At 41.4% G+C, this 20261-nt stretch overlaps 1 protein-coding gene across 1 annotated transcript; it reads right to left on the minus strand.

Moving 5' to 3' along the window:
• Window positions 1–634: 634 nt before the first annotated feature.
• On the minus strand, window positions 635–19313 carry usp47 (ubiquitin specific peptidase 47). The gene is made up of 28 exons (XM_084009635.1): window positions 19057–19313; window positions 15495–15689; window positions 13534–13650; window positions 13247–13400; window positions 13063–13159; window positions 12828–12973; window positions 12624–12703; window positions 11231–11380; window positions 10977–11072; window positions 10724–10876; window positions 10143–10301; window positions 8839–8970; window positions 8573–8649; window positions 7072–7127; window positions 6599–6711; window positions 6378–6479; window positions 6036–6243; window positions 5831–5946; window positions 5610–5729; window positions 4671–5469; window positions 4297–4472; window positions 4126–4206; window positions 3923–4038; window positions 3718–3836; window positions 3291–3421; window positions 2907–2954; window positions 2508–2638; window positions 635–2086 (listed from the first exon to the last, which is right to left on the minus strand). Exons 1-28 carry the CDS (start codon window positions 19099–19101, stop codon window positions 1912–1914), a joined length of 4092 nt encoding a protein of 1363 aa, XP_083865761.1. The 5' UTR covers window positions 19102–19313; the 3' UTR covers window positions 635–1911.
• Window positions 19314–20261: the final 948 nt, after the last annotated feature.

Consider the following 20261-nt stretch of genomic DNA (forward strand, 5'->3'; position numbering starts at 1 on the left):
CGTGTCAACAACATATCAGAAAATATCAGATGAATGACCAAGACGGTAGCTTCTTCAATTAAACAAATTCAACTTCAAATTCTACTATAGTTTATACACCCACAAAACTTGGACCTCGTTTGAAAATTCAGTCGTTTCAACCTAAAATGTCCAAGGCTTTAAAAAAAAAAAGAATTGAATTGAAATGGAATCACCATCACTTATCTGCTCATTCATCACATCATGGGCATACTTTGGTTTTAATGCAAGTTTTGATTTGTCAAGGAAATGTTGAGTTCATACCTGCATCCATAGCTTTAGTTGTACGCTGTGATCCCAAACATGCCATTAGTCCCCAACACCTCATGCTTGTTTGCACTCTGTCTTCCATGTGCAGCAACGTGTCTCATCATTCCAACATCCCAGCAGGAAGGTGTGATATGAATACAAGCAACACCTGATGTTTGTGTGAATGTAGCTTTTTTTACTAGCAACTTGTGCTGGATGTTAACTTATAGACATACAGTTACTGTCGATATAGAAGCACCATGTGTAACCCCTGCACTGTTCTTAAGCACTTGAAACCAGACATGCAGCTTGTACAACTCCTGCCTTTAGAAAAATAAATGTATTTGTAAACACCAAAACTTGTGAGTAGGATTTGTGAATGAACCTCCACCCATTTAATTTACAGCAACAAAGAAAACAAACCGCAATTATGAAAAAAAAAAGCATTTTAATTAATTTCTAAAATCATTTAAAACTATTTTTCACACTTGATTTAAATTTCAAAGAAATGAACATCAACAACAACAAAACAAGATATTGGCATTTCTACAGTGAATAGCTGGTGGCAGCATCAGGATCCCAGAGGGGCCAGGATGCTGAGCTTCAGTTCTCAGACCAGTTGCCCCGGCAGAAGGAGAAGTCCAGCAGGCTTTCTACACCCGTGTGACAGTCTATGAAGCAGCAGCAGGTAGAAGCGCCATGAACAACCTCAAAGAAACAAATTTAATGATTACATCTGGAGCAAAATCATAATTTACAACAAACAAAAACAAAACGAGGACATTCTTAACAGTCTACTTGGTTTCGTTTCATTGTACTTTAAAGAACCACCAGTAGCCACGGATCATCAAAACTAGTGGAAGTGATGTAACAGAGGTTCAGCTCCTCTAAAGCACAAACAGCAGCAGTAAGGACAACTCATACCAGCACGTTACGCTGGCTATTAGAGGAGCAGAGAGTTTACTAATTCTTAATTGTTGCTTTTTGGATTCATCAAATCTTGTGAATGAAGTTATCAAAGTCACTGAGAGTGAGGTCTGCTTCACCAGGAGAGGTGAGAATGAGGAAGGCTGGATACGTAGCTCTTGTTTGTGTTTGCTGTTGGTTTTAAAGTATTTAAAGGAAGGTGAGCAATGTAAGATTAGAATGATGCAGTGCTCGGGTGTTTGTGAGCATATAGACTTACAAGATGGTCACAGATGAATCGAGAGTCAACACTATTCCTTCAACAGGAAAAGAAACGCGCAATGAAAGTGAACGAGACTGATGTGAAAGGAGCGGGAGACTTAAATAGATAGGGTGGAAGCTTTCCAGCTCAGTTTCACAGTCCCAACAGTCCCAACGTTTTTTTTTTTTTTTTTTTATCTTCAATTGATTTGTCTATACAGTATTTGATTCTTTTCTGTATTCAATAGCTTTTGTACTTCCCTTTAAACTTTACAGTACAATACACTATAGTGCACAATAGGGTTTCTGAGCCAGTCCGGGGGCTCAGAGTGGAGCGTGAGAGCATGTCAGCCTCACAACGCTGCTCGATGTTCACGTCACTTTCAGGCCCAACACTCAGACGGAGTCCTGTGGCCTGGTTTCTCTGCTGCAGCAGTCAGACAACGATCCAGATAACAAGGAGCGCTGCTCAGTGCCTCAGTCCTGCCCCGGGTCCTTGGCAGGGCCTCCGTCCAGGTAGATCTTCAGGGCCTTCTCCTTGCGTGGCGAGTAGCTGACACGGTGTCCAGTCTTGAGCAAACGGCTGCTTTCCTTCTTCATCAGTTCGCTGCGCTCTTCGTCCGACAGCTCCATAGGTTCCTCTGTGCTGGTCCTGTGCAAAGATCGCACAAAAGTTCATTTCAAGCCACAAATGTTAATACTGATGCCTAAAAAAATATATAAAAATCTAAACTGCATGCGTGTGGTGTCCACATGGATAGCATTGCAGTTATTGCCAGTCTTTTCTTTCTACATTGAGTTTGCCTTTCATAATGCCCATCAATAATAGAATGTTTTATTTCATTATGCATGTAATTTATATATACTTTACTGTGTCATTACATTTCTACCTTGGTTTACTTCCAAATAACTTTAAAATAATCTTATTTGACCATTTATCATAATAAACATAGAGAGTGAGATAATTTACACCTAAAGCAACCTTATTATTAAAGGCTGACATTGACACATACCTAATCTAATTAATAACTATTAGTTGACATTCACATTACATCACACTATTATTGTTTTACCTGTAGAAGATGACGGCTCCATCGTCACAGATGTACAGAGGCCACACGTTAAGAGTCGACACCTTAGGGTTCCAGTCCAAATCCTGATGGATCTCCAGCACAGAAATGTCACAAGGAAATGTTCCCCTCCCCTGCACAGAACAGAGGGATGGATTTTAGAACAGGGCTATTCAACTATATTGTCCAGAGGGGCCACATTTTCAGAAAGCTGAGGGACCAGGGTGTCGGATATTCCCCCCCCACTCACCCACGCGACCCCTTTCTGGCCTCATGAATGAACATCATTTTTTCTTTTTGCTAATTTTTGTTTGTGGGTACAATTTCTGACCGACACTTTAGAAGATGATTAAAGCGACATGAGAAGGAAAATAAAGTGTTGTGTGTGTGCAACGTACGTACCTTTGCAAACTCCAGGTTTTCAAGAGGAATATCGCTCATTTCACTAAGCTGCAAACAGAAGAAAGGAATGATTACACAAGGCCAATGAATGCTACCAATTCATAATCACTAGAACCATTTGTTGATCAAGCAAACCCTTTTTTCCAGGTTAAATTTAATATCCCTCAATTAATGCATCAAATGTAATGTGGCTGCTTAGACTTTTGATATCTCAATGCAATATATTCTGGAATTAAGTTCCGTGCTGCTTTTCTTTGTGCTGTTAGTTATTTCCTAAATGTTGGTGGTTGGTATTGTTTGGATGAGAACAATAATCATATTCTTGTTTGATCAGTATAAATAAAGGAAGTAACTATGTGAATGCATAGTTAAAAGCAGACATACCTTCTCCTTGAGTTCTTCTACACTGCTGCTCTCCAGAATAACTTCCTGGAAGGGCCCCAGCTTCATTATAGCGGGGCTCCATCTCCGGGTCAGGATCGCCAGCTGGGACATGGACTTCATCTTCTCCGGTTCTGAACAGACCAGAGATTACATTATTTCACCCGATGAAAGAACTTCTCCTCTGCCTGCTGGTACTAGTTTTATCTGCTCACATTTGTAGCTTCACATCTCGAGTTTCCAAAAATGATGACATGATCCAAGTAATTATTTCATCTCTAACGTTTCCTCAAGTCTCGAAAGCAACAGATAATTTCATCTCATTACCTGTAGCTAAAACATTTGTTTTATCTTTAAGATGTAAATTTAGAAATACAGTATGTAGGTTCAATATCATATTACAATAACGAAATTGCAGAGTGAGTGTTACCGTGGAGAACTTCGAGGAAAACCTCCCAGTTGGAGGAGATGCTGATATCTTCTTCATAGACATGGTAGTCCAGAAACACCGTGCCTGGGTTTTTCCATGTCTTTTTCCTGAGACGAACACTAAACAAACACACACACACACTGTTTGTTTAACACCTACACCTTCTCTTCTGTTTTTTCTAAAATGTGTAGTAGCAAAGTGTTACCTGTCAATGCTGAGGTCAACCTTGCACTGCTCTTTCAACTGAGGAAGCAGCTCCTCTTTAGACTGTCTGACAGTCATGGCCTTGGCAAACACTGTGTCTACAAGGAACTTGCAAGGCTGGGAAACAGACACAAGGATATATCATCAATGCTGGAGATAACCATGTGCAGCAATTTCATTTTAAATGTTTCATTCTGTTCTTACCTCTGGTTCATTCACTAACAGTTGATACACTTTCACTCTGTATTCACCCTTTTTCAGTGCTCTTCCTAGTCGAATAGTTATCTATGGGAAGAAATAAAATGTACAAGTCATGTATTGGGCCCCATCTTATTAATAGAAAGGATTAAAATCCATTGTCAAAGTGACCCTGACCTTGTTATCGTCAGAGAACGATGACAGTGTTTCATTGAGCCGTACGCTCTCAAACTCCTGGTTGTTGGCGTACACCCGGAACACTTTGAACTGGGTGGAGGCGACTCCCACGTAGAGCTCCAGGTTCTGTTTAAATGCTGCTAATGTAATCCTCTTGTCTACGTGAACAACTAAACCTGAAGCACACATAAAGAAACACCAATTAAACATCCAGTCAGAAATGCTGCCCCCCTCTGAGGAATGTAATCCCTGTCATTTCAAATGCACAATATTATCAATACAAATTCATCAAGGTCAGCCATTGTGCATTCCTCCGATATGTAACTTGAACTAGTTTAATCCTTTAAACTGCGTCATAAATACAAGTTGCATACATTTTTGTGCATCCGACGAGGAATCATCCTGAGAACAAGGCTCCACTTTGAAGTACAAGTACTTAGCCGCCGCCTTGGTCTTCCCGTTGTCGTCATACTCGCTGTCTGTTCCAGAGTCTTCTTCAGCAGTGTCCCAGGTCTCTTTTTTGCCCTCATGGGCTTTGGAGCGACGGCTACTTGTGATGCTGTGCGAGTCCAAGCCGTTGGCCAGCTGTATGGGCCCGCTGTCTGCATTGCACAGTGTGTCACTACTGTGACTGGAGCTCAGGATGTCGCTGTCCACTGAGCTGGTGCTGCGGTCATTGTTCACCTCAGAGTCCGAGCGCTCCTCACTGGCAAAGTGGTTCTCTGGGTCAGAGGAGGCGCCACTGCTTCCCCCAGCTGTGGCTCTGATCCGGTTCTCTAACTCTCTGTTGTCTGCAGCCACACAGAGGGAAGAGTTTGAGTCTGCTTCTTGGGTCAGGGATTCGATATGTTCAAAGTCGCTGGCATCAGAACTTTTCTGGCTGTCACTGGTGCTGGAGCCCTGCTGCTGCAGAGACAGGTTCTTTAATTTTTCTGTGCTCTCCTCGAGGATTGCCTCGACGGATTTCCTGTCACCCTTTGAACCCTCAAAGGGCACCTCAGAGTCAACTCCCACTTTTTGGCAAAGAGGCCTGTTGGCCAAGGTACCAGGAGACTGCTCAGGCAGTAATACCAATAGCCGGATTGTATTTCCGTGACGATCCAACAGTTTCCACAACAGTGAGTCAGTGAAAGCAACCTGATGGTCTGTCGACCCGGAGCTCTCTACAAAAACCTGATGAAAAAAACACATAGAAAACAAGTCAAATTCAAACTTAATCATGTGTCCAAGTAGATTATCTCAAACAAAACTAAAGCACAAAATGGAAACGCATGGAAGCACAAAAGTGACAATTAAAAAGGAAACGTAGGGACCTTGTTACTCCTGAAGAACCCCTCAGCTTTCAGTGTCTTATTGGGAACATACAGGAGCCGTAGGTCGTTATAGCAGCGCTCCAGGACCACACGCATGCTTTCTGCAGATAGCCCTGTAGCCTACGAAGAAAGACATAGGCTGAAGAAAGGCAGAAGGCTGAAGTCTGAAGGACTGACACATTCTCATGGCTAATGTACACATTTTCTGTGTTGACACAAACCTGTGCAATAAGCTGTTTGAATTCAGTGATCGTCTGGTTCAAATACGCCCGAACGCTGACTGGAGTGGCAATATTCTCACTCTTCAGATCAACAACATGGACCTTCACCATCACCTCTGTAGGAAATCAGCAACACACAGACAGTGCAGAACTCAGTACAACGCTATGTGAAAGGAGATGAGTGTGAATAGTGGCCTCTACTGACCTCCAGGTTTGTAAGGCTGGAACACTTGCTCTGGTTTGCGGGTCTCCAGCAGCAGGTCGAACATGTATGAGGACTTGACTCCTCCTAGCAGCAGGCCCATCGGTGTATCCTCCTCACCTTCATAGGAGCGCTCCAGGTACTCGTGGAACTCATCGTACTTTACCAAGCGGCAGCAGTCCAGAGACACAACTCCCTCCAGCTCCATCAGCTGAGGTACAACACACACAACAACCGTATTTGACTCGGTTTGACATTCAACAATCAACAGGTAGCTGATTGAACTCATTAGTTAGTCATTGAAGATCAGATCTTAAAGACAAACTAACCAATAAAGCCACAAACCTTGTAGGCCATTTCTGTTGCTTCTCGAAGAGTTTTGTCCTTGTGTACTTCCAGCTTGCTCTCCATCATCATCTTTACAGGATGCATGCAGAAAAGCTTTATCTGGAGGTAAAAAAGCAATAATAGTTCAACTTATTTTAAAAGAGAGGCAAAGTGTGAATTGATCCTCATTCAGAAGCAAAACAATAGACGTTGAACCAATCTAAAAGAGGACCATGTACTTTGCAAGTGTTGCGCTCGATCTCCCTCTGTCGCTTTTCCTGCTCTTCGGCCTCTTTCTCCTTCTGAACCAAACTCTTGATGTGCTCTGGGAAGTCGTCCGCAGCTAAATACTCTGCAGACAGGACGGACAGGGCACTCATTAAAACAGCATACTAATTAGGACAAGTTGTCAAGGCAATCCGAGTCATAGAAACAGTAAGCTCATGATCAAAATATTTAAAAAGAAGATCCACATAACCCTGCCATAGTGATAGCTGTGGTGTGGTTTCTACTGGTCTGGGGTACATTACAGAACAACAGCTCACTCCACAGGCTCCTACAGTACCATGGTCACCACAATTAAGATAATAACAGTGAATGATCCAATTGATCACAGGATGACAATGCCTGTTACACGTTCCTAACACTACCATGACAGGCACAAGTTCATTTGGCATTAACAATAGACATTTTAATTTAATAGATGTCTTACTTGCATTCCTCGAGGGATCTTTCAATCTATAAATCAGCATATATGCATTTGTAGAGCTGTTGGGAAGAAGAATATTGCAGGGTTAGTGCTTTGAGCTAACTTTCGGGAGCAGGCACCAGCAGGATAAAACCAAATTGATTATAGTACAAGAGGTTGAGCCCTGCCACTGGCTCTCCCATACGACTCGTATCCTGATAAACTGAGATAACTCGTTGTAAGAGGTTTTCAGAGGGAGACTGTCACAGGGGCATGCGAGTACATGGCTGGTTGGGGCGACGATAAGGTGTGGGAGCGAGCTTGTGACCAATTACTGTGTTTTTTCGGTGTTTAAGCATGGGTCAGTTTGAATAAGCATTTGCAACTGTATGAAATAAGTTCGCTGTTAAAATGCACCGAAGCCATTCAGGCTTATGTCGTCATTCATGATGATGCATGATTCCAAAACAGATTACACTATCAACAAAAGCTGCATTATAATCGGAGAAGAAATACTGAAGCCAAGTGTGGAGGCTAAGGGACCTGTTAAAACATTCAATGCCTCTCTTGAAAGGATCAATGGGCCAGAGATAAAAAAAAAAGAAAGAATAAATGCTTGCAGAGTTTTTAAGAAAGTCCAAGAGCCTGCTGAAATTGCGCTTTGAAAATGTGGACCTCTGGTTTAGGATGTCATGACAGCCAACATGGAATTAAATCACGTGAAAGTTTGGCTAAGAGGTCTGGAATCAACTCCAGAATGTAAGCAACCCTTGGCCTGGAAAACCAAGGGTGGAGTTTCTGCAGATCTTCTCTTAATATTCCTCACAATTGAAAGTGTGGTAGGAGCAGAGGCTGGACTAGGGGCAGAAGCAGAAACAGGTGGTGGGGCGGCAGAGTTCATCTCACCAGTAGACATAGCGCTGGCTTGTGCAGTTCAAAAAAATACATTTATATTATATATTAGCTTCTCAGCTTCCTGGATTTGCTACAATGTGGAGATTCTATCCTCCAGCTCCAGGATCTGCCCGAGCTGGGTGCAACGTCCACAGCTGGAAGGGAAGGTCGGTCGAGCCAGTTAAAGTAACGTTACAGCGAGGGACTTCGACAAGGACCCCACTGCCGAGATGTATTAATTGTAGCTGTGAGGTTTGGATCTCATCAGCGCAGGCCCAAATAACTGGGTTTGCTGCAAGGATCAGGTTCCAGGAATTTGATGCCTTGCCATTGTGCTGTGTCTCAGGCATAAAATGGTGTCTTCTTAAGCAGCCGGCTCATTACGGTAAAGACATAACCTGCTAATTCAACTTTAAACAGCACGATCAATGGGAAACCAATTTTAAAAAACAAGGTTATAAACTTATAAGAAAACGTGCAGACTACTTTCCCTTGAGGAGAACCCTCTTGACTTTCCCTTCAAATGTAGATAAATAAACACGCTCAGGTCCAGATCATTATTGAATTCCCTTAGTCATGGTGCTGTAAACATGTGATGTGTTAGAACAGTGTTGTGTTAGAGAGATCTCACCTTGCAAAGGCACCGGAATAATAGCCTCTGCTCCCTGAGGACCCTCCATACGTCTTCCTGATATCATCCTGGGTGATCTGCCCAACAGAATTGTACAAATACGCAACAGAGGTTGTTAATGTTAACAATAAGTAGAATGTTAAAATGACATGGATGTTGTTTGCAAAGTTTTGTACAAACAAATGATATAACTCTGGTGAGTCATTCTGCGTGACATTTAAATGCTGTCAGAGGACAAAACGGGTTACTCAAGGGCTGAGGCTGACCTTGCTAACATGCTGATCATTGAAACTGTACCACTGGCCATCACTGAAGGATTTGATGCAGGCGTAGTAGTGGCCACCCGCAGCGCTCCCAGAATGGACCATGACGGAGAACAACTCAAAGGTCAGCGAGCTCTGAGAATGGATGGAGAAATTGGTATTGTTCAGATCAAAGTGGTAACCAAGTATTCTGTTGATAGACAACATGCAGGATAACTGATGTTGACCATCGGACATGCAGTTGAAAAGGCAAGATATGCTACATTTGCAAAGCTACAGTCAAATTAAATAAGCAACACTGAAATTAAGAAAGCATGTTCAGCTGGGAAATATAGCTTGTAATAATGAAACATTATGTAACAAAACCACCATGATCTGCAAGCGTTGGCTGGGTAATCATTTGGAAAGTACAGTGCACACATTATGAATGAAAGACAAGAAACAGGAAAGAAATGAATCACTTTTCAGCTTTGTCTGCCAGCAGATAGTTGCTCAATAACAAGTCACCCCATTTGGGAGACGATGAGAAGGAAAAAACAACTTGGTGTCATGAGGAGTTTCTGAAAGTGATGCAATGCTCTCCGAAACTCCAATTGATTTGGAGTTTCAATGTTTTATATGGTGATCCAAAATCTGATGAATTGTGCTTAGATCTGGTTAATGTGAGAGTTGGATTTGATTAACATCATTTTCATACTCAAACATTCAGTGACCCCCTCATGTGTTTATTCAGGGTTTTCCTTTCATTTTCATTTAATCATGTGTGGATCTATTATAGCCAAACTTTTATGTATCTCAAGCTGTGTATTTATGTCTGCATTTATTTTTTAATTTATATACACAACATGATCTATTCACAACAATGTAAAGTTGTGTGTATTATATTAACTCCTGCAGTGAGCAGCGTTCTCCTGCCCTCCTCACCTGATGAATACTGAGCGATGCATCTTCATCAGGCTGATCGCATCACATTCTCCCAGTTAAACCTTTATCATATCGATATATCAAGCCATCGACTTATAGATTATAGATTTTAACCTGGACTTTCAGTATTTTGACCAAGTAGCTTAAAAAAAACAAAGTGGGCCAAATTTAGAAGTCTATGTCTGTTGTTTTAATGTGTCAGATAATCAAGGTAAATAAAAGTAATGAATCGGAAATGGTATCTGCAGGTACCCAATGTTAAAAAAGACTGGGATCAGGGACCAAACCCCTAGTTATGCACGTTCACTAACAGTTAACTAACCTTGGATCTTAACAGCAATCCAAAGTATCGACTGTATAGAGCGAGTGGTGGAGGTGATTACCTTTGGCTTCAACACCCTCTCTGTGCTGCCGGTGCTGTCTAAGCAGATGCCCTCATCCACACAATCATCAGTGGAAAAGTCGTTGCTCATCTGGTCACTGTGGCAGCTGCCTTCATTCTCTGCTCCACTGTCAGTGCAGCTCTCTGTCTGAGGAGACTTCTAGAGAGGAGGGCGTTTGGAAACAAAAGAATTCAGTCAAAATGTGTCACAAAAACAGTCCAAACAGTGTTGCCTTTGTGGTATAAAAGGTGTTTGTTGATTTATCTTGTGTCACATGTTATTTTACAGCAGTATCACATGTTGTTCACTAATTCATATTTTGGTGAAGGGAGGGAACGCAATTGAGAACTTCAAAATCTAATCATTATGATTTGACTTTATCTCTGCAATCTGATCAAACTGTTACATGATGATGAAAAAATATATGAAATTCGAGTGTGTGACACTATTTTGTTCTTCCAACCATAGCTGATAATCATGTCAAATTATTGATGGTTGATAGGAGACAGAGATCATATTTGGGTTTTATAATGTAAATCAGAAATAGTGATGCAAGGAGGTACAGCCCTTTCTGCTCCCACCTCATCCTCCACATCGATGAATGGACTCATGTCGAGCTCCTCGGGGAAGGTCATGCTGTCATTAAGCTTGATGCGATGCATAGTGGTGTAGTCGAAATCAAACCGCTTCAGCTGCAGTGTCAGCAGGTAGGGGAAGTGCAGAAATCTCAGACCCTGTGTGGAGAAGCATTTATGGAAAAAAGGAGGCAGGTCAGTAGCAGAACAGGGGTCTTCACTGAACATGACACCCACGTCGCATTTTCACTCTACTCACCTTCCGGGCGTCACATTTCTTTTTGCAGCGTTCGCAGAAGTACTGATTGGGTCCATCCAGAGTTTCTGGTTGGACGAATGCCTGCAGAGCCTCCTCCTGTTGCAGAAAAAATGGTTTCAGGTCAACCCAGGTGGAGGGTAAAAATGAGCTGCAAGGTAACCTTGATGCAGTTGTGAATTCCAAAGAGTAAATGAATGTTAAATGCTGCCCTTGCGTTAAATGTTTAAGTGATGAAAAGTGGAGAGAAAACACACCACACTGCCATAGGCCTGGCTGGCTCCAAAGGGTCTGATCACAAGAGGGATGTCCAGGTAAGTATCAATCCTCCAGCTCTCATAGCCACACTCCAGGCAACGGACATAATCCTTCAGCTTCCCCTGGTACAGCTGGTTGATCAGGTCAGCCTGCGGATATGGAGGCATGACAGTCAGGCGTGAGAGTCAGGCCTTCTCAGTCGTGTTTCATTTGTAACAGTGTAGCATTTGTTTGGGCTACAAAATGTTCTCACCCTGATACATTCTCTAACTAAAAAGGAAACACCACCTGCCCTCCAAAACAGTTATAAATGGAAACACCTTTAAATGTTTTGTCACATAGCAAAGGTAGGTCCAACGGAAGAAAACAACACACTGCTATCAAAATCAAAAAGTGAATTCTCTTTGAAGAGAGGCCATTTGAGGACATCTCAGACTCGGTTCACCAGGTTCAGCTATACGATGTCAGACCTCCTGTAGCTCACATTTCACTGCTCTAACTTACGTATTCTGTCAGCATCAATTGTTCCAACTGCAGCGAACACATGCAGTTCGTACATTGACATTGAGTAGGTTACATTATCATGTTGGCTAAAGTTCAGTTGTACTATGGTGCTCTCATTCTCTATTGGGTTAAATTAATATTAGGTTAAGATAAAATATGACATCATCATCTGTTCAAATGTTATCTTGTGAGGTGAAATTTAAAACACTAGCTCTAAGCAGGTTATAATACAATTAAATCATTAATGCCAAGATTTCTTAATCAATAAATATACAATATTTTATTTTTGTGAATTACCACAATAGATGACTACTATAAAGTAAAACATCTAGAATTTAACAGTTTACACAGACTTCAAGGGGGGTGAAATGATTTGTCGGGACGGTGGTGAAAAATAAAAAAAATAATCAGCAGCTTTGTATACTAGCTATTATAACAAAACAACAAAAATGGTCTGTATCACCCGATACGGCTCATCGGTGACTGGCAGTCGTTATCGGCAGCCAAAAAAATTTAACTGGGTCAAGTTATATTTGCATCCTTTTTTATTCCCGCTGATCCAACCCATAACTCAAAACCATGATATGATCCAAACTGTGAGTATTGTGAACTGTTGCACCCATAGTCATTCATGTTGGGTTTTTTTAATTCGGGCTCAACTGAACTCATGTGTACAGACCACATGCCTTTTAATGCGCACACTGGATTAACTGTTTGCAGTTTAAAATTCACTCCCGAGATAAGAAACAGCCAACCCTGGGGCTTACTGGCCCATTTCACTTTTCCCACAGTAGCACTTTTGTTTCCATATGGGGGGTGGGGGTGGGAGGGGCAGGCCTTGAGACTGGGTGATGACATTTCTAGATGAAAGGTCTTGCTTTCTCCCACCTGCTCTGTCTGCTTCCACTTCTGCTCAAGGGCATCAAACATGACCCTGCACAGCTCCTGGACATCATGCTGCTGCCAAGCTAAAAAGACAAACACACAAGAGAAATAATTGAGTATACAGATGCAGAGCACATGATCTCTCCTTTCATCCAAACACGGCGATAAGCCATGTGAGTCTAGTCACAGGATAGTGCAAGTGTTCACCCTCGCTGCTGTCCCAGCCGAAGCTCCGTGTCACATCAGTGGTCTCGATTGCCCGTTTCTTGCTAGTCTGCAGCAGAACAAACAGCCTTTGCAACTGGTATGGTATACTGGTGACAGGATCCTCTTCAGTCTCCTCAAACTCCCAGCTGAAGGTGGACAGAAGTTATCAAAGATTTTATAACACCTGTACGTCACAGGTCAAACCTCAAGAATGTCTAAGAGCATAGTGTCTTACTTGTAGAGTGCATTTCTGAACTCTGGGCTCATGAACAGTGTTTGTAGAAGACTATTCAAATAGCATGTCATAGCTTGGTTGACCAAGCCCACGTAACCTACAGAAGAAGAAAAGAAAAGAAGTTAGAGGGCAGTAGAGATTGCAAAAAAGGAGTGAGGTCACTACCATAACACGTCACACTCACCAGTTTCAGATTTGTTGAGGATGGACGAGTAGGAGTAAGATGGACTGCTGTAGTCTCCACTGGAGCCTGCAGTGCTGTCTCTCGGCAGGGGCCCAATGAACCGCTCCTGGGAACTATCATCCAGTCCACTACTATCTGCTGTTCCCGATTCATCCTGCACACACAAACATACAGAGATGGACCTAATATCTTGAGTTACCAAAAACGATCTCACTGTTCTAGACCTAGCAGCAAATTATATCATTGGGTATATTGAGTACTCGTTTTGTTAGTTTTGTACCACTCACTGATGCAATCTGGGGCTGCTCTCCATCTTTGTCCATGAGCTGGAGGAAATTTCTCTTACCACCAGGCACAAACCCGGAATCGGAGAGGGGCATCTCACTGTTGTGGTCCAGTGGTGCCTAGAGGGAGGCAGAGAAATAACTATAAACATATGAAAATAACAATCCATGGAAAATGCAGAACATTGAAAATGAGTCGACAAACTGGAGGAACTCACAAGAGGACTTAGATTCCCCTGAACTCATTTTCAGAAAGTTCTCTGTATTGAAAGTAGCTTGAAACCAACATGTGAGCAATGTTTATATGCAATACTTTGTGTCTCTTTCACCGGGGCGGGCTGAGAGCACAGGGAGGAAAAGTGCTGCAGTGGAAACATACAGGAGCTTAATCCACTGACCTACGCAGTGAGATAACAGACACGGCACCTGGGCTTTGGCCTGGGTCAGCAGCAGGATTAGCCTGTGCTCATTTAAGAAAAGGGAGTAGGAGGGCTGTACCCAATAGTTCTTAATTCATAACGTTGTCATTGAAATTCTAAATCAACATTGGGATTACGGCGCAGATTTATTTTTCTGCATGTCTATTCCTTCTGTTTAAACCTGGTATTTCTGCACAGTTGCCGATAAAGATTAGGATACATTAATATTATACCATTTGTAGAATTAGATTCCAGTGGTTGGTGTGCAGGTCGACCCACAACCCGCAGGTCTGGAGTTTGGATAAGCCTAGTAGAAACTATCCCAGGCTGGTCAAAAGACAAAACAGTGTATCGAGTAAGTTATTAATAACTTACAGATACCCTGTGTACAATAGTCCAGCTTCCACCTTCTCTGGCACTCTGTCAAATGCACACACACCAAGTGTGACACTGTGCTCCTTCCTGACAATTGTGTTAGCCTACTATAATGAAGTACAGTTGGCAATTGTAAACGCATATTTTGACGGGTTTTGCAGGGCAGATTAGCTCTCATAATGGGTTGGTGGGTATTTCAAAAGTCTGACCACCGCATCACGACAACATAGGATTGTTTCTGACTTGTGCAATAAAAACATTTCCAATATCCTTCATATGAGGGGCCTTTTTCTTAGCAAAGCCATTCATTGTTTTCTTTGTAGCAGAGAACAATGGTGGTAAAATTATGTTTGAACAGGGAAAGCATGAATTTAAAAAAAAACTCTTTCTGCTGTCTGGCTTTCAAACATATCTCTACCACTATCAGTTTTGCTGAGGTCATGATATGGTGACACAGCCATTCCAATGTAGCAATGGCAGAGGCTGTGAGTCCTAATGTAAACTTGCACTCCCTGCATACTATCATCTAGTTTTTGGAAAAACCCAAAAGCGATTTTAGAGAGAAGCAGACTCTACATATACATTTAAAGGATATATCCAGGAAGTCAAACACAACACATAACTTGTGTTTCTGGCCATCAGACAAATAAAAAATAAGTTCAATAATTTCTCTTTGTTCCTCTGTGGGAAATATCTGTCACCTTAGGTGCTAAATGTTGACTATATTTAGTTCAGTTACTAACTTTACACATCTGCCGTTTGAACCAGGTAGCGTAAAGTGTGTTTATCAGTGCAACTACCATCTCTGAGCTGTTACCTAAACATTTAAACCTCAACACAAACCTTATTTTACAAGCTTTTATACAAGTATACAAGTAAAGAATTTCCCCTGCCAATCTATGTCAAATCAAAAGTCCTTCTGGTTGCAAATCTCAAATTTTTAACACACAATCAAGCAACTAAATATCCCCAGCCACTATTTAGATGCCACATTAGAATTAAGTTGAAACCCTGAAATGCATCTTTTAAAGCGACGCATCCTTTGACAGGGTAGTCACAAAAATTCAGCCTACAACCCAGTTAAAATCCACATTTACATTGAGAGCCTTGTAGATTTATGTGGAAAACCATTATTACAGGAACAGTGACTAGATAAATACATTTACGAACCATGTCTTGTGTTTTTCCCCAGGCAAGGTCAAAAGTCGCTTTCACATATCCCGCTTTGTGGGCGACATCCTCATAGAGTTTGGCGAGGGTGGTGGAAGCAGGCAGGTTGAGGGTCAACCTCTCATTGACCGTATTTGCACTGGTGATGTCCTGTATGATACACAGCACTCTGGGCTCCTCAGCTGCATTTTGGATCTGCAAATCCGGAATGAGGAAAAACATTAACATGATACATTGCCAATGCCAAACAAATGATTTGCAGTCTCAAAAAAAGTAACAAAAGCTGGCAGAAAAACTCACTCAACAAGCGCTAATGTAACAAGCATGCAAAGATGATAGTCAGCTTTCGTAGCCCTTAAGTATCGATGATTAACAACAAAATATTTGGCATTTAAAATGACTGCACTCCTACATTAACACATAAAAGAGTAGTAAAGAGAGGCATTTTGCAGCCGTAATAATCATATGCTGCTTCGATTGATACAGTTAAAATAAATGACATTGTGAATACTGCCTGAGAGTATCTAACCCGGTCCCACGCTTGAAGCTGGTAATATCTTAGTCCAATTCTTAATCTTGTGCTCTTTTATTTGATCAGATACTACGTGATTTAAATGTTGCATCATGCACCTGACAAACTGATCTGTTAGTATTGCAGTCTACATAGTCCAATCCTGCTGCCTATGCCCGTAACCACACCACACAACTCGGCACCATCTAGTGTACTGAAAAGGTAATTGTTACTAAAAGGTTTCATTTGAATTTGCATTATTAGTTTATATAATAAAAGATTCATACTTGGGATCTGTGTATTGATACAATATTGTCATGCAACATGGTATTACTCAACAAAGTATTATTATCCCTTTAACACCAGTACCAAAATTCAAGATATGATTATAGGTTTCAGAAATTGCTTTTTTATTAGGACACAACTGCTGTTAAAGTCACAATTTCATTAAATGTCTCTTATGTTTGATAAAGCTGTTGTTTTCTAAGCTGACCCCTGCTGCTTCATGCATCTATTCTACATCATGCTTTATCTCTCTCCCACACCACACACAAGCAATGGCTACCTGTGACATCCTGTTCATCTCATCAAAAATACTCTGTCTGCAACTCCAAAACACACCCTGATGATATATAGAGATAGTTCGGGTGAAAAACAACTTAAAACAAACAACAATTTAGTAAGTTGTAAAACATGCCCGTCTAAATTACCTTCTGTCTTGTAGATCTATACCTATTAATGTTTGGCTGGCAAATCAACCTCTTGGCTGGTGAAAGAGGGATAATTACAGGAAATATATTTGTGTTATTCTGGTTTTGCAACCCCTTTGTGAGGTTTGTGATCTTGGTCAAATGTGACTGACAGGTCCTATAAAGTGGATGCAGCTGACAACACACAAGTGTATTATGAGATTAAAAGGTTATTTTTATCGTGGATATAATCACAAGGTGCTGACATGAAGCCACAGGTACCTCAAAGCACAGACAGTATTTATTTACAGCTGTAACCGATTTGAAATAATAATTAGAAAAATAACGACAGGTTATATATAATGTTGTGAAATGTCAGTATGCATTAAATCTTATGAATATATTGCCAGTAGAAATATATATTGCCAGTAGAAATTGCAGGGTGTCTTCTGGTATCCCAGAACACCACATGACTGCTACCATTCACTTTCAACACCAACCGCAGCTTATATTACCTACACTTCAGCTGTCTTGTTCCGCAATGTTAGTCAATACTTTGTAACACGCCATCATTTTCAGCAAGAGCTAAAATACTGGAAGTGATATTTCACTAGGTTTTATGTTCCTGTCCTACCTGCATGTCTGTAAAGCTAACGGACAGTCTGACATCAGCCAATTTCCTTTTGTTGTTGGGAAGAAACCATTAACCACAGACAAATCACTGCTAAAGCTGCAAAGACAGGCTTCATCTCTATTTCAAACAAGCACACAACAAGGAACTTTTCTATTTATACCTATTTTAGTTTGAGTATTTATTTTGGCTCCTTCAAGTTCAAGGTATGTGTTTTCTTAAGGTTGATAAATGACTGTTTCCATTTGATGTAATGTTGTCCAAACAATGGGGTTTCTACTTTAAGCTTAGTTTGGGGTTGCCTGACAATTGTTGATCTATTCCATTTATACATACATACATACATACATACATACATACACTCCTCACAACCCCAAGCTTCATGATTAAACACTATTACTATGAAACATATTGAAAATTAGTACGTGGGCAGTGCTGCATCATCAAATCCCATTTTCCCACGGGCCTTGCCAATGAGTGACGTCCTATGTTTGACGTACCACTCTGCAGTTGACGTAAATGCAGTGAAAGTGATATATAAACACCCACATTGGGACTCCAAATAACCTTGTTGCTGTACGTGAGAATAAAACAACAACTGAATGTGACTGTCATGCTAATAGTAACGTTATCCTGCCGGGTGTTTGTATTAAAGACCGTACTGTTACCGACCAAACGTGTCAGCGACCAAATTAGCATCTGGTTACCATTACAGAAGCTATGACGAATTCATGTTCTACTGGTTTGGGAAAACGTGACAACATTGCCCAATCTTGTATTAATAGGTTGTTTTCATCTGGCGCTAGGATGTCGTAGCTCCCCACCAAGCCAAACATGGCAGGATAAACAAGCAACGATTAAGTAGTTACCATTGTGACAAATGAGCTCGTCGAGGATGGCACGACAGAAAAGGCCAACATTGTATTATTATTATTATTATTATTATTATTATTAACATCACGGACACCTGAATAACTGAATAACTAACGTGAACATTAACGTCAACGTTAGCGAGTCAAATCTGCTAACATTAGCGTTAGCTTACATATTTTACGAGCTAATGTTCAGCTTAGAAATAAGTTATATTCAAAACAATCTGCCAACAAGAAGATTAATCCCAGTATACGTTATTATTAATCAGCTCAAGGGGTGACGTTTAACGTTGCTTCAACACTAGCAATCAGATCCATCGATGTAGCTGTTTGTATTTGGTTTAGCAACTTCAAAAACATCTACATTAGCTAGAGCTAAAGGTGTCATTTACCAGACTTAAAAAGCTAACGACATTCGCTAGCCAAACTGTTCGCTTATGTTATTTGCAAGTTTGCTAACTAATGCTGCCAACTGTCGTCATTGTTATGGGGTAGAATTATGTCAACCAAAACAAATTAAGAACTCGGGGATTTTCAGGAAGCCAAATTCGAAAGCTAGATAATTGATTGACAATTATGCTAAAGCGTTAGCTACGGTCATAAACTCACTTTGTCCTAGATGCAGCGAAACTAGCGGCTAACTGTTGTTAGCTATGACGTTAGCCATGTCATGATAGGCCGTCCAAGTCATGTTTAGCTAACGTTAACTGTTAGCAGCTTATGGTTAGCTTCGAAACGATACACCAAGATCGTGAACTCCCCAAAAGTTGTTCCACCATTAATGAGCGTGGTTTACACGATGACAGCTAACGTCCAGAGGTTGATTCTCCAACCGGGGCAGGGTCCGGGTTAACCTCACCTCTTTGGGCACGAACTGGTTCTCCTCGCTAGGCACCATTTCCATTTGTGCGACAGTTTAGACAAGCATCTATTCGGACAAGGATGTCAGCGAAAAAACTTTGCAGCGATGAACACTAACATGGTTCGTGTCCCTTGTGTTGGTAGTTTGGATTCCTGGATAGCAAAATTAAACTTGCCGAAACTTGCAGGCTTATCAAAGTGATCGCAACACTCTCGGTTACACTACCCAAGCACAAAGTGCCCTGCTACTATACACGGAGAAAGATGGCCGGTGTTTTACTCCGCGAGACTTCACTCAGGGAGCTTTGGCGTCACACATTCCATCCAGAGACAAGCGTGCGTGGTGTGTGCGGGCAGTCACGTGTACGGGAGTACGCGCGCGCGTGTGTGTGTCTGTGTGTGTGTGTGTGTGTGTGTGTGTGCTTTGTGTGTGAAAACAGAAATGTTCGACACAAAAACATTAAAGTCATCAGGCAAACCCCAATGTATAACCTTGAGTTTGAGGCCCTGTATCAAAACCTAGTTGTATAACCTTATGTCTATGTGCAGTATAAACACGTGTGTGTTTAATCAAATTACCACACTGTTATCTACAGCCGACATAGGGATATTGTATATGCACACTGGAGGAACCCGTGCTTAATATGTGCCAAGCCACTATTTTTAACCTATAGCCTCCTTTAACGCAGCTGTGGCCATAAACCAGATCATCAGTTAACTGTAACACCAGTGGCATTGCATTTTGGGGGGTATTTTAAGATTTTATTGCAGGTAGAAGAGATTTTTTTTGTAATTCATGTTTATTCAATTCACTCTTGAGAATGACAAAGAAATACCTTATCTGACCTGAACACTTAGGAAAGTTGAGATGCACAGTAATAATATCTATATTTGCACATTGTACAGCGTAGCAGCATCAAGTCAGAGTTAGAAATGTATATTTCACATTATCACCTCAGAGCAAGAAGGGTCAACCTTTGACACTTCCTTTCTGCATATGCTTTCTATGTTTGTTCAAGTGTATTTTTGGTGTTTCCTCACACGTTCCAAAGACAAGTCAGGTGGATTGACTCTAGATATAGTTCATAATATAGTTTTCACACAAGTCTGTTTTTGAATGTTAGTGCTGCAGTTGAGTCCGGAGACCCAGCGTGGTTTAGGGCGAGAGGAGGTTCAAGAGCCTCAACCTCCTGCTTCAACAGA

This window comes from Eutrigla gurnardus (assembly GCF_963514095.1).
Source record: "Eutrigla gurnardus genome assembly, chromosome: 1".
In the NCBI taxonomy this organism is placed as follows: Eukaryota; Metazoa; Chordata; class Actinopteri; order Perciformes; family Triglidae; genus Eutrigla; species Eutrigla gurnardus.

Excerpts from the sequence above, each read along its gene's own strand:
- usp47 (XM_084009635.1), bottom strand. The coding sequence starts at position 19,101 with ATGGAAATGGTGCCTAGCGAGGAGAACCAGTTCGTGCCCAAAGAG. Across the intron at positions 8,650-8,838 it reads ATGATCAGCATGTTAGCAAG|ATCACCCAGGATGATATCAG; the intron begins GTCAGCCTCAGC and ends TCTGTTGGGCAG. Across the intron at positions 3,837-3,922 it reads GTTGACCTCAGCATTGACAG|TGTTCGTCTCAGGAAAAAGA; the intron begins GTAACACTTTGC and ends GTGTTTGTTTAG.